This window comes from Lineus longissimus, chromosome 13, assembly GCF_910592395.1.
Source record: "Lineus longissimus chromosome 13, tnLinLong1.2, whole genome shotgun sequence".
In the NCBI taxonomy this organism is placed as follows: Eukaryota; Metazoa; Nemertea; class Pilidiophora; order Heteronemertea; family Lineidae; genus Lineus; species Lineus longissimus.
The window spans coordinates 15415357-15428395 of record NC_088320.1 but is presented as its reverse complement, the minus strand read 5'-3'; the positions used below and the strand labels follow the sequence as shown (position 1 = coordinate 15428395).

The 13039-nt window shown below is 41.6% G+C and overlaps 1 protein-coding gene across 1 annotated transcript; it reads right to left on the bottom strand.

Annotated features, from left to right (window-relative positions):
* Positions 1-2491: 2491 nt before the first annotated feature.
* LOC135497722 (cation channel sperm-associated targeting subunit tau-like) lies at positions 2492-8244 on the bottom strand. The gene is made up of 7 exons (XM_064787554.1): positions 8126-8244; positions 7346-7462; positions 5797-6005; positions 5213-5301; positions 4094-4284; positions 3270-3399; positions 2492-2517 (listed from the first exon to the last, which is right to left on the bottom strand). The coding sequence occupies exons 1-7, from the start codon at positions 8144-8146 to the stop codon at positions 2492-2494; spliced, it is 783 nt and encodes a 260-aa protein (XP_064643624.1). The 5' UTR covers positions 8147-8244.
* Positions 8245-13039: the final 4795 nt, after the last annotated feature.

Sequence of the window (13039 nt, the reverse complement as noted above, 5' to 3'; positions counted from 1 at the left end):
CCAAATTCCTCGAAGGTTCCCTTCATCCTGTCGGCCATCCTGAGCATACCGGTACGACTGCCTCTTGATCTCAACAGAACATCGACCTTTTTCATCTCCTTCTCAATCTCGTCCACCAGTAAAAGGGCCTCCTTCTCCAATCAAGCTTCAACTGCATCCTGTTCTTTGGCTAGGGGCAAGACATCTACTCGATCACAGTTACCCTCCTCTTGGTCATGGATGGAACCATCTCATCTGACGCTGTGACCCGTTTCTGTAAAAGCGTAGCTTTCGGTTGGGGCACTAAACCGTTTCAATACAAACCCGCCTATTCTTATAATGAAATGTGTGATCTGTGTTACTTTGAAGACAACCATGGATTACAGTCACAGCATAAATGTTATTAAGCATGAACTTGGAAAACTCATGACAAATGAAAAGTCCTAATGAGCGTTAAACAATGCATCACAATGGTCAAGCTAAGTATTTACATAGTGTTATCATTTAGGAAGTGACTATTTGGCAAGCCCGGCTTACCAAACAGCGACTTTTTCTTGTCCTGAATGGAGAGCGAACTCATTAATATTAAAGTAAAGTCTCCAGCTCGCCAAACAGGGTAGATTTTTTACCTGTTTGGCAAGCCCGGCTGGCCGAACAGGGTGGCTTTTTAGTGCTGTTTGGCAAGCGGCTCTCCAAACAGGACAAAAAAAGATGCCTGTTCGGCGAGCGGCTTGCCAAATAGACCCGGCCTATCATTTATACGACAATTTCTACGGATTTTCGAAACAGATACAAGATTTATTGTCAATGTATTGGTGGCCTTTCTCTCCGTATGTGGTATAAATGTGGTGGTGGAGTTAGCTTTGCTGGGGGAAACTTCCTAAGAAATGTCGAGACTACATTATTTAGCGTGTTCTCGTAACGTAGATTGCACTGTAATTACACTAAGTTGCAATAATATGACTAAAAAAAGCTTGTCTTTTGTACCAGTCCGTCGTGTGAGGAGAACAAAGAGGGGAATAAAATAAAGTGTGCCGATAAGTTTTGCGTTCCGACCTGCTTCATTATTCATCCCTCGTTAGAATCCTACCGGTTCTCTTCCTCGGACTTGACGGTTATTGAAACGAGGTCATCGACTGGTTCACTGCCACTGGCAATCTCATGTTTGGACGGATCATGCGCGACAGGCGCTTCTGCCTTACGGGCTAACATTCCAAATGCTCCAAGCACACCAAACATGCGGGTCTTAGCTTTGCGCCATGCCATTTTGGTCTGAGCAGCGACAGTCGGCTCCGATGGACTCCTCGCGTCTTCGCTCAAATCGAACATAACCGCTGGTTCGGGGTTCTGAAGAACCGTTGGCTCCTCACTCTGCAATGAAAACGTAATAATACCTATACGTGTTGAAGCAAAGCAAATTTCGTGGAGAACATGTATTTCATTACATCTTAGAATGCAGTAACACAGACAAACGAAAGTTTTCGAAAGTTTCCCCGATTCCTCGTACACAAAAGATGATTTACGAGTGTCGCGTAAATGAATTAGCACATGGCTTGATGACACGACAGACCTTCGTCGTTCGTAGGGGTCGCGAAACCTGCCTATTGACATGATTGGGGACGTTCGTGATATAATGACTTCAGAGGTGATTCAAGTTTTTTGGATAAAACGACTGCAGCATCAAAGGTATTCTTGTACACGTTATACAGGCTACATACAACAATATATTAACACTAAAGTTGAAAATGGCAGATTTTAAGGTTGGCTTGGCAGGAAGGCCGACGCGGCAACAACTGACATTCTTTATAAGCCATATGAATTGTGCGCGCAGAGTGATGTCACGTCATATAAAATGGACATGTCTCGATCAGGTTCGTGTACAAGGTACCAGGATTTGATCAGTTTAGATGTTATGTAATTTCATTTAGCGTATAAATCATAACACCGACCCTAAGGCCCGTGTCCACTGGGTGCGTTATTACGTGCGTTATCATGCAGCGCACTGCGCATATGTAACGCGTTGCGTAATACGGGCGTAATACTATGTCCATTGGTCATCATGCCTTCCTTGATCCCTTTGCACATATTGCCACCCTTTCATATCCAAGGCCTATGGTCATTTTCTATTGACTGATCACATAACACGGACCAGAACTACGTTGCGTGATCCGCTTCATAAAGAAAATTTCTTTATGGGCCGTATTACGTAGCGCAGTGCAGACCGTGTCATGCACAAAAGGACAGGGTTCTTTGAAAAGCCATTGAACTTTACAATGCGCAGTTTCTATGCGTAATACGCTCCGTGATAACGCAGCACAAAACGCACAGGTGGACACAGACCTTAAGTCTTATGATAATTATTTCTCAACAATACATTTACACTGCTCATGGACACATATGGAACCTGAACACTTACATCGTCTCCGTCCATCGTTGCTTTGGTCTTTTTGTATGCTACATTCCGAGGCCGAATAGCTGCAACGAACACAATAAAGCAATAAAGAAGGGCTTTTTATGGGATGCCGCGGATATTACAAGCTGTCGAAGAGACAATACACATGATATGATAAGATAAAGTAAGCTTAATACTGTGTCTTCTCAAATGAAAGTGCTGGCCAGATTCGGCTTATCGATCAATGAGGAACCGGCGCGATTTATCCGCCGCGTGGCGCTGCAATCGATCATACCAAAACTCTCAATTTCCAATGCATTATCATGTTATTTCTGAGCCCGAAAACGATCGCTTATTTTCGACCGATTTCGGCGACGTTTGCATCTTCTTGTTTTAAATCTATTGAGCTATCAGTTTCTTAAGATAATTTTGCGGAAAATATGCGCGATGCCAGTTATTGGGTACGTTTTCTGTTGTTGAAATCCTGTGCAAAAATGTACGCAATGGTTTCCCGTGATTGACCTCATGCGACGTCAACAGACCAGAAAATGACGTCATGGCGTCAGAAGGTACGATCGATTGTGGCGCCGCCACTGGCATTTATCTTAACGCCGGTTCCTCATTAGGGTGTGGGCTTTCAGAGTGACGCAGTGGACATGGTGGAAACATCAGCGCCAGTCATCCATGAGGCCCAGGTAAACGTATGAAATAAAAAGGGCGACTTTTTTCAACAGCGTAGGTGCCCTTTGGGGTCTCCAGTTTCCTCCTACTTTCATATATTACAATCGCCAGATATATTTTATACATGTAGAGCTAATAATGTCCTAGTGGACGCTCAGCTGAATATCTTTAGTCGTTCACCACGTTCAACAGTCAGCGTGAGGATATATAAACTCACCGGGAGCAGTGGCCATAAGTAACGTCATGGTTGGTAGATCTTCATCAGAATCTACATCCATGTGGGGTACCGCAAGAGGATTCATTGAGTTTGGTACGGTTTGTTCACATTCCTTGTGTTGTTCCATTGTCTATCGAAATAGAGAGGGAAGATGTAATCATTGTTCTTGACAAGCAGTGTTTTGTATCAACGGTGGGCAACTATAATGTTACATTCCTCTTCGAGACGGTTTCATCATCAGCTCATTTTTGTCCTGTGTTGGTCATTAGATCAACATTTAAGTTTCATTCTATATAGTCCGCGAGGGAGCGACTTTTATACGATATGTGGGGTACAATAATGATTTGAATGTGTTGTGAGACGGAGTACGCATACCTCACTATAGAAATCCATAAGTTTTTCCAGTGATGGGTGTACGTAGGAAATAGAGGGGTTAGATATTTTTTGAAGACTTCATCATTGGACCACGAATGAAGCTACAGGGGAACGAAGGATATGTGCACGTGTGCGGTTTTTTTTCTCGCAAACCTATTGGAAAAGACATAGATAAACCTTCTCGCAACTAGATCGTGGACATGACATGGATATGAGTGGTGTTGTCAAAAATGTAGCCCGAACGAGCAAAAACTCTCAGCCTGACTCGATACGGCAACTAGGCCGATACATATGGGTCAATGGGACGTGTCATCTGCGTTTGAAGTTGATGTATAAGCACGCAGAAACAATAAACTTCGTCATGCCAGTATGCATACTAGGATCCAGTCATCGAAAATCGAGCGGGTATCATGACGCATAGCTTTATCACTATGACAATGGAAAATTACCGCTTTTTCCCTCTGGTAGTCGCTGGCTGACCTTTCGTTGACTAGTTTGTTAAGGAAAGCCAATCTCTCCGTCCGTGACGACAGTGTGCCGTAGTGACCTAGTAAAGCACCCATCCTCTTCCGGGTCTTTGCGACCAGAATTAACGGGTCACTTATGGTCCGGGTCAGGTCCTTCACGTCAACATCGATATCTGAAAATCGAGAGGAAAAAATACATGCGATCATCGATTTATTGTTAAAGGAATGGGCGGATTTTTACTGCAGTATGTTTGTTCTTCTTCTGGTTCTTCAGTAAACTATTTTTCTGAACGTGTATCGTCGCAGTAGCGGGGTATATCAAGCGCCATCAGCGTGACGTCGGGAAAATCTATATACACCAAGACGTCACAGGGTAGATCCATTACTCTAGGAAGCACCTTACTAGTGCATCGTTCCACATGGAAAACACAACGCATGGAGAGCTAACTCGGGTCTAATTGGAGTCAACATTGGAAAAGCGTGATAATCCGTCAGATTTTGAATTTTTCCTTTTTTGTGCAATTGGCTGATGGAAACTACTTATGTAGAATAGGAGGTGACTGGGCAGTCGACAGCTGGGTAATATTGCCCTTAACAATGCCAATGGTCCTTTATTGGCTTTAGTCATATTAACACTAACAGAGTTAGATTTGGCGGCATCTTTTCCCATTCTCGGCAGAGTTATTGAACTGCTTGACAGGAGACTCCATTAGCCACTCGCGCCTTCCGAATCTTCGTCCGCAGTTTCCCACAATTTGAACGTTCATTTTGGGTTATCATGGTGAACTTCTCAAAAAAATCTTACAGAAAATGAAGTGTATGACTATTTTTGTATGAATTTCCCATTCTTAGTATGTAGTAAAGTGTAAAATTAGTAGTACCAATGACTACTGATGATATCAAAGTTAACTTTAAAACGATCATTATTTTCCAGTAATAATATTATACTATTATTATACTATAACCCTGTCATCTACCAAAAACCTACATGCAATGTCCGTTGTGAAAGTTATCGTCGCGGATCGCGGACGAGTGTTGCGAATCTTGTGGTGAGTGAAGAATGTTGCACTTGCTCATTATTGTTTCCGATGAGGGACTTACCGAGCTCCTTTGCCGTCTTCCCGATTTCCGCTTTCACGGTGAATGGGATAAATGGCGGATGTCCGATGGGAAGCGCTGAGGCAATATCCCTGCAAAAGAGGATAGCATTTATATGCTTGACTTTAGAGACTCGTCTAAACCATCGACTCCCAACTCCTCCAAGCCATCACGACGTTTGAGTCTCCTCTCAGCCGTCCATTTCAGTACTTTGCCATCATCGACTTCAACTCTTAGATAATGGTACATTAGACCGATGCACGAAGGCCTACCACCAAGGCATGATTGCGAATCTTACCGCGCGGTCCACAGATGACTACTTCATCAAGCTTGGAATTGATGCCAATGACGGTGATCGACTCTTTATGAAAGAGATTGACCAAAAATCTTGAGTTTTACTTGCAAGCGAAAGTAAAATAGAAGAAGGCATATTTCTCTACCGCATTTTCTCTGTTACAGTTACCATCACATCATGGAAGACCAACAAGCTAAAGGGAGGAAGAATTCCTGCCAGACTCTGTTCATGTACTGGCTGTCCATCTCACCCGGGTTTTTACCAGAAATGCAACCTAATAAAATTAACTCACGATGCGTTCTCGAGAAGTCGTTCTGTAGGCGGCTCTTGACGATAAAACATTGAATGCATGAGCTGTGATCCTGGCGTTATGATGGGGTTCTGAAGTTGATTCGACCAGCCATACCCAAAGCTTCCATACGCAAAGGCTAACTCGATATCAGCAGTAGCAAACACCCGGTCTTTCCTTGCAAACTCAAATGTTTCTGACATGTAGGGGTTCTAAAAGAAAATGATTAGTTATGGGACCGATACTTTATAAAACTCTTCATCAGCCCAAAATGATAGTTTACAGGAAGGAGGGGGAGCTATACCAGGGGTTCTGAAAATGATTAGTAATTGCGAGTAACTCGTTTAGTCTTAATCACTCCAAAATTAAAGTTTGCAGGAGAGAGGGGCGAGCTATCTATCTACTATGTAAACATATACATGTACTGCATTACATTACATTTGTTGTCCGTCAACGGGTGTGATGCATGCACCTAAAAGAACCCTTCGCATCGTAATCCGAGAGCAGAACTATAGTGGAATCTACTCCATCTTAAATTTCCTTCTATCCTGTATGGCTATCGTTATACAGGGTTGTCCAGAAAAATGCAACCGAAAACTTCCGCCTCCAGGCGGTTAAAATCATTGATACCAGTGGGTTGGAAATCTTTCTAGATCAAGAATGATACCAAGATCAACCAATTCCGTTCAGTAGTTTTTGTTGTAGAGACGTTTTTGTGAAGCAAGGTTGGAGTCACTTGGCCAGGTTCAATGCAGAAAAACAGAACGCTTCTGTTGTAGCTTACAAACATCTCGGTGGTGTGGTCGATTTTTCCTATGTGCGAATAAGGTCTGTCTATGCTTCACAAAAAGAGGCTCTAAAACAAAAACTACTGAACCAAATCGGGCGATCTCGGTATCTTTCCTCTTCTAGAAAGATTCCCCATCCACTGATATCAATGGTGTTAAACCCCCGGTAGTGGAAGTATCCGGTTGCGTTTTTTCTGGACCACGCTGTATTGCTGCAACTTGTTCGGTACAACAGTACGTTCCATGTGCAGCGACGAAAATCACAATGGTGAGCCAGTGATGAGAAAAATAAAATGAACATCGGGCGTGCACTGCATGGTTACCACAGAAATCTAGGAAAGGGGCACAATAGTAGTAGATTAGAAGGCTTTTTCCGACTTCCTAACGGTTTCTCTAAATGTTTCCGGATTTATCCGACAAAACTTTGCAATGGATGGTCCAACTTTTTCCGGAAAGACCTGATTTCTTAGAAATCCTGTGAAAAATACTATGCCTTTCCAAAATAGGGTAAATATCAAAGGTCTATGTTGAATGAGGTTAATGAGCCTTAACACTTAGAGTGACCATAAATGTAAATTGGGTGCTACCCTGGGAATGTCGTGGATGAAGATGTCAGACTTGGCCAGAATGATATTTTTGTTTATACTTTGAGAATGTCGTAGTTGTGGATGCTAGACTTGGCCAGAATGATATGTTTGTTCTTACCTTTAGAATGTCGTAGTTGTAGATGCTAGACTTGGCCAAAATGGTATGTTTGTTCTTACCTTTAGAATGTCGTAGATGTGGATGTCAGATTTGGCCAGAATGATCTGTTTGTCAAACTCGTGATATCCAATAAGGACAAACCGAATATGGGTGGCATCCTCCCGATTGTTATGAATCTGCAAGTGCAAAATTTATGCTCATTACAAAAAATCAGAGGTCAGACATGTCAGAGCCTTAAAGGACCATTGGGATTATTATTGCAGTATGTTTGTTCTTCTGTTGGTTCACCAGTAAACTATTTTTCTGAACGTGTTTGATGCTTTTCCAATTTTGTTTCAGTTCTTAGATAGTAGAAACACGTGTTATTCGTTCGTACGAACAAATCCTTGCGCGAAAGACCTTTCCTGCCATGGTAGTGCACGCTGAGATCCGAATTCGCGTCATCCCGCTATACGACGGAGCGTCATTTCAGTTATCGCAATAGCGAGGTGATCAAGCGCCATCAGCGAAAAATTCGATATCTAGGCCAAGTTGTCCCAGGGTAGATCCATGGCTCCAGGAAGCACCCTCACCAGTGCATCGTTCCACATGGAAAAGATCGACGCTTAGAGAGCTAACTTGGGTCAACATCGGACAAAAAGTGTGATAATTTCAGCCAGATTTGGAATTTTTCCTTATTTGTGCGATGTGTTGATAGAAACTACATGTAGAATATGAGGTGACTGGACAGCCGACATCTTGGTGATATTGCCCTTAATAATAACAATGGCCCTTTAAGGCACTTGGCTTTTTGATATGCCCATACCACTTTGCAGCCGGGACTCTTGTTTGTAACTTACCGTTATTGAAAAATGTCTCATACAGTCTACCACTACCTCGTTAGTACTGTGGTCAATATAAAGTGTTGGCACGTCTCTGTGTTGGCTCCCGACTTGAATTCGAAGATACAGGCACGCGCCTGATTTGCCACTGAAGTGTGAATGGTCAAGGAAAAGGACACTACACTAACAGAAAAACTTTAAAGTGATTTCCGTATGATGAATACAAATTACGATGGCCATCGCCTCCGTCGGTATCAAAGCAATAATGCATCTTCAAGTCTGACGCGAGTTTTGAATGAATGAGGAACCTGCAGAACTAAAAATCTAGATGGCAGCACCAGAAGGTACACTTCCAGTGCATTTTCCATTAAAATTAAGATTTGTTGATTTTCTCCCAAAAACTCATCAAAATAGAATTCTAAAATACCTTGGTACCGTAAAGTCAACTTTTAAATGGAAAATGCATAAGCCTCGTTCTGAGAGAGGAGTGTTTTGGACACGCAACCAAGATGCTCTACCAAAGTTCCCTCGGGTTGCACTAAAATGTGGAAACCATGCACACGTCACGTCAATGGAATTTCAGCTCACTTCAGAAGTTTGAGGCTCTCAAAACACTGCTTCAAACACAAATCAGTCAAGGAAGCATCAACCACCCTAAGTTTTTTAATGAGCACTACACATATTTGCCGAGAAAAACGCTTCAAATAGCCCATTTGCGCGGATTTTAGCATCACTTGAGCGAGCGAGCCGATGCGGACTTCCTATGCGCGCTGTACAAAATGTACATGTCTCATTTTCTGTAACGTTGCCGTAACATAATGTAAACAACGGCGCTACCGGCGCTACGGCCGGGCCGGCGATGGATGGAATTTGCCAAATTCGCACATATTCAAGTTATTTTCGTGGCCTATCTTTTTAAGTTTGAGGTATTTTAGAATAGAAATTGAACCCTCGGCTTCGGACCTTGGTTGAGTTACCAAGACACTCTCGGGTGGAGCTAAAATTTCGTCCAAACCCTCGCCTGTCGGCTCGGGTTTGGACTGTATTTTAGCTCCACCCTCGAGTGTCTTGGTAACTAAACCAAGGTCCTCCGCCTCGGGTTCAATTCCTTAATTAAAGACCAGTAAAACAACATTGTTGGTGCTATTTCCCCATGTAGAGTAATTAAGGGATGAAATATTCAATAATCATTGACTCAGGAAATGGCCTTCTCATTTCAACCATGGTCCACTTGCCTGCAGGGCCCCCTATTGGCAGGTTTTGTGATGTAGGTTCCTCATTGGAAGCCTATAGAGTGGCATTGCGGGCCTTCATCAGGGCGGATCCCGATTAATTGATCTGCGCCGGACAATAAACATGAAATGAAAATGTGCATTCCCACCGTTTGAGAAAATGTTGAGAGTAGGCCTAGTCTAGGGCCTATTTGGGTCGAATAATCTGTTCTTTCAGACTTTCGACGATAATAAGAGCCATGCCGTGTGCTTCTCGGCTTATTTTCAAATCGGCTTTCAAAGTTGATGCCAATGATGGTCTCACAGACTAACACTGCAGTAAATCGAACTCCGCACCAAATAATTACTTTTGAATCTCAAAAAGGATATCTGTGCAAGCACGCCAAGTCGAATATTAGCGTATCGCTTTACGTGAATAGCCAGAACACCCGTCTGAAAAACATAAAATCTGCGTCGTAAATCAATGAAAATCGAAAGAAATTGTGAAAATGATCGACCGATAGCCTATGACGTATGTTACATTTCCAAACTTATTTTGATGGAGTAAACAAAACGAAATTATAATGCGATTGCTTTCTAAATTCTCTGTCTTTATTACGGGAAAACAAGCGAAAGGTGGCCATAGGCCTACAGGCTAGGCCTATAGGCCCATATCAAGGTATTACAAAAACAATTTTGTCAAATTGAAAGAATGAATCGTCCCTGAAATTGCGCCGAGGGCGAGACGTGATGATTGATCATGAATGGCATCGACAATGCGCCAATCAGTAATGACATTGACAATGATATGATAATGATGAAATGAAAATTGAACGGCCGAGTGGCCTGTACACTGTACGGTGTAGCATGATGATGAAGGCTACTCACCGGTAGAGCGTGGGAAAAACGGGATTTCAGCTTTTTCTCAAGTACAGCGGTGCTGTCGGTATTGTTTTTGTGGGCGATTGCAACAATCTGGCTTTTTGTGAGCCCAGCGTAAAACTCCGAATCGGCAGCTGGCTTCGTTTCTTGCATCATGTAGTTAAATTTTCTCTGCGTGTTTTGCACCTATGACTTCGTGTATGGCGTGCAATGCACAAAACTCAGCAAGACGCTGACGTCCCGATGACAACAAAAAGCTTGACGTCAGAAGCGAGTCAATATTGACGTCAAAACATCATTCTGACGTAATGTCGCGTCATGTTAATTTTGAATCGATTTTATCATGATTATGAGTTCATCCATGGAAGAGTAGGCCAACCCAACGCCAGAATCATTTTCGCACACTCAGATAGATGCTGGATAAATCCCTCGATGAAATAAGTAAACTGCAGACGTATTCGAGTTACAACTAAATTACTTTGCGCAAGAGATGCACCAAACGTACATGTCAAACACGACGCGACATGATGACGCTACTTGCAACAGACCGTCCGGAGCTTGTTCTACGTCATTTCATGTATCATGAAGTGCGTCTTAAGATTTTTCTCTATACCGTTAAAAAGCTACAACATTTTGCTGCGATGCTTTTGTGAACTAAGACAGTGCCCATGCAAATATATTTCAAATATCGAAAAAATATTTGACTTTTAAAAGTGACGAAAGAGTAACGATTTATAGACAGTTTCGTACTACCGATTTTGTTTTTGTCGGATGTCGATGGCCTTTGATGAAATTGCAGGCGAAGGTAGCTCCAAAGTAATGATTCAGCAGAGGCCACGAATCTAGGTAATAAAGGTACAGGAAAAAAGGTACAGGAAAAAAAGGTACGGAAATAAAGGTACAGGTAATAAAAGTACCGGAAATAAAGGTACCGGAAATAAAGGTACCGGAAAAAAAGGTACTGGAAAAATAGGTACACAAAATGGCATAAATAGGTAAAAAAGGTACACATTTTTTTTTAGAATATTATTCTCTTCAACTGGTTCAGACTCGGCCTATGTATTAATATTTTATTGCCCAATTTTCTTCTTCTGTGACTAAGGTGGTGCCTTAAAATAGTTTAATACATTGCGGACAATCTAGGTAATAAAGGTACAGGAAAAAAAGGTACAGGAAAAAAGGTACAGAAATAAAGGTACAGGAAATAAAGGTACCGGAAAAAACATGAATGTACATGCAGTTATTACCCAAAAAAACGTCAGCTCCCCTGTTGGGGAACTTCTTCCATGAATTTTCTTCAAATTTATTCCGTAACAAAATTGTCCGCAATGTATTAAACTATTTTAAGACACCACCTTAGTCACAGAAGAAGAAAAATGGGCAAGAAAAGATTAAGACATAGGTAGAGTCTGAACCAGTTGAAGAGAATAATATTCTGAAAAAAAGTTGTGTACCTTTTTTACCTATTTATGTCGTTTTGTGTACCTTTTTTTCCGGTACCTTTTTTCTGGTACCGTTATTTCCAGTACTTTTATTTCCTGTACTTTTATTTCCTGTACCTTTATTTCCGTACCTTTTTTCCTGTACCTTTTTTTCCTGTTCCTTTTTTACCGTATACCCTTCCATTGTATACAATGCGTGAGGCTTATTTTAAAACTTTATGCTTACCGGGTGTACAACGTTATCGATGCTCATGTGTTTCAGAGATCTCCCTCATCTTTAGGACGTACGCGACCTGTATATACACCACGACGTCATCAAAATGAGGTAAGTCTCTTAGTAAATGTGTAGATCGAGCCAGACCAGATCAGATCACATCGTGCGCGTTTACACGGCAGACCGATCTTGACGAATCCGGGTCGATCTCGATCGGTTTGGTCCCGTGTTACAGCCCTTATGTTGGGTAAATACTGACACCTTTGTAGCGGTAAAAGGGCTCATATATTTGTCACCGTATTCACTTCGCAACTCTGAACTCGAACCCAAAGACTAAACCAACTAAGATATATATTTACGTTATTTATTATCCACGTCACTCGAACTTCTTATCTACAACCGACACTGAAACAAAGTATCAACAAGAGTTGAGATAAAAGAATCTTACCATACTATAAGGCCATAAGGAATCTAGGTAATAAAGGTACAGGAAAAAAGGGTACAGGAAAAAAAGGTACGGAAAAATGAGCAAGAAAAGATTAAGACACAGGCCGAGTTTGAACCAGTTGAAGAGAATAATATTCTGAAAAAGAATTGTGTACCTTTTTTACCTATTTATGCCATTTTGTGTACCTTTTTTTCCGGTACCTTTATTTCCAGTACTTTTATTTCCTGTACTTTTATTTCCTGTACCTTTATTTCCGTACCTTTTTTTCATGTACCTTTTTTCCTGTACCTGTTTTACCGTATACCGCGGCCTAGTAACCAGCTGCTAATCAGGAAGATCATAAAAGGGGTGAAACAGCTTAAGAGATAACGATTATGAAACAATGGAAAGGAGCAATTAAGAAGGAAGGTGTTGAAACTTATAACGGTTAACGATATAGGTGTCTGGGTTCACCAGGGCTGGAGAGAAACACAGAAATAATAATTATAGATATAGTAAGCAATTCCTAATATTGTCACACCTTGAAACTTTATGCGCTTATATATTTTTCAGATGCGCAAAAATTTTTTAAAAAACTGAAAGTTTTCAATATTTTTTTGGGCGGACCACGAAATACCTTTCAATTTTGCCAAGAAACAGTTATTTTCGCGATATTTATTTTCGCGAATTGAACTATATTTGCAATACCCGTGAAAAAAACGCCCGCAAAAAATGTGGGTTTTTTATTACGGTTGT

What these genes read in the sequence shown, in the direction of transcription:
- LOC135497722 (XM_064787554.1), bottom strand. Translation starts at nt 8,146, where the DNA reads ATGAGACATTTTTCAATAACG. An exon ending in CGACTTCTCGAGAACGCATC is followed by an intron (nt 5,302 to 5,796) that starts GTGAGTTAATTT and finishes CCTCTTTTGCAG; the next exon opens with GGATATTGCCTCAGCGCTTC. An exon ending in ACTTATGGCCACTGCTCCCG is followed by an intron (nt 2,518 to 3,269) that starts GTGAGTTTATAT and finishes TCTCTTCGACAG; the next exon opens with CTTGTAATATCCGCGGCATC.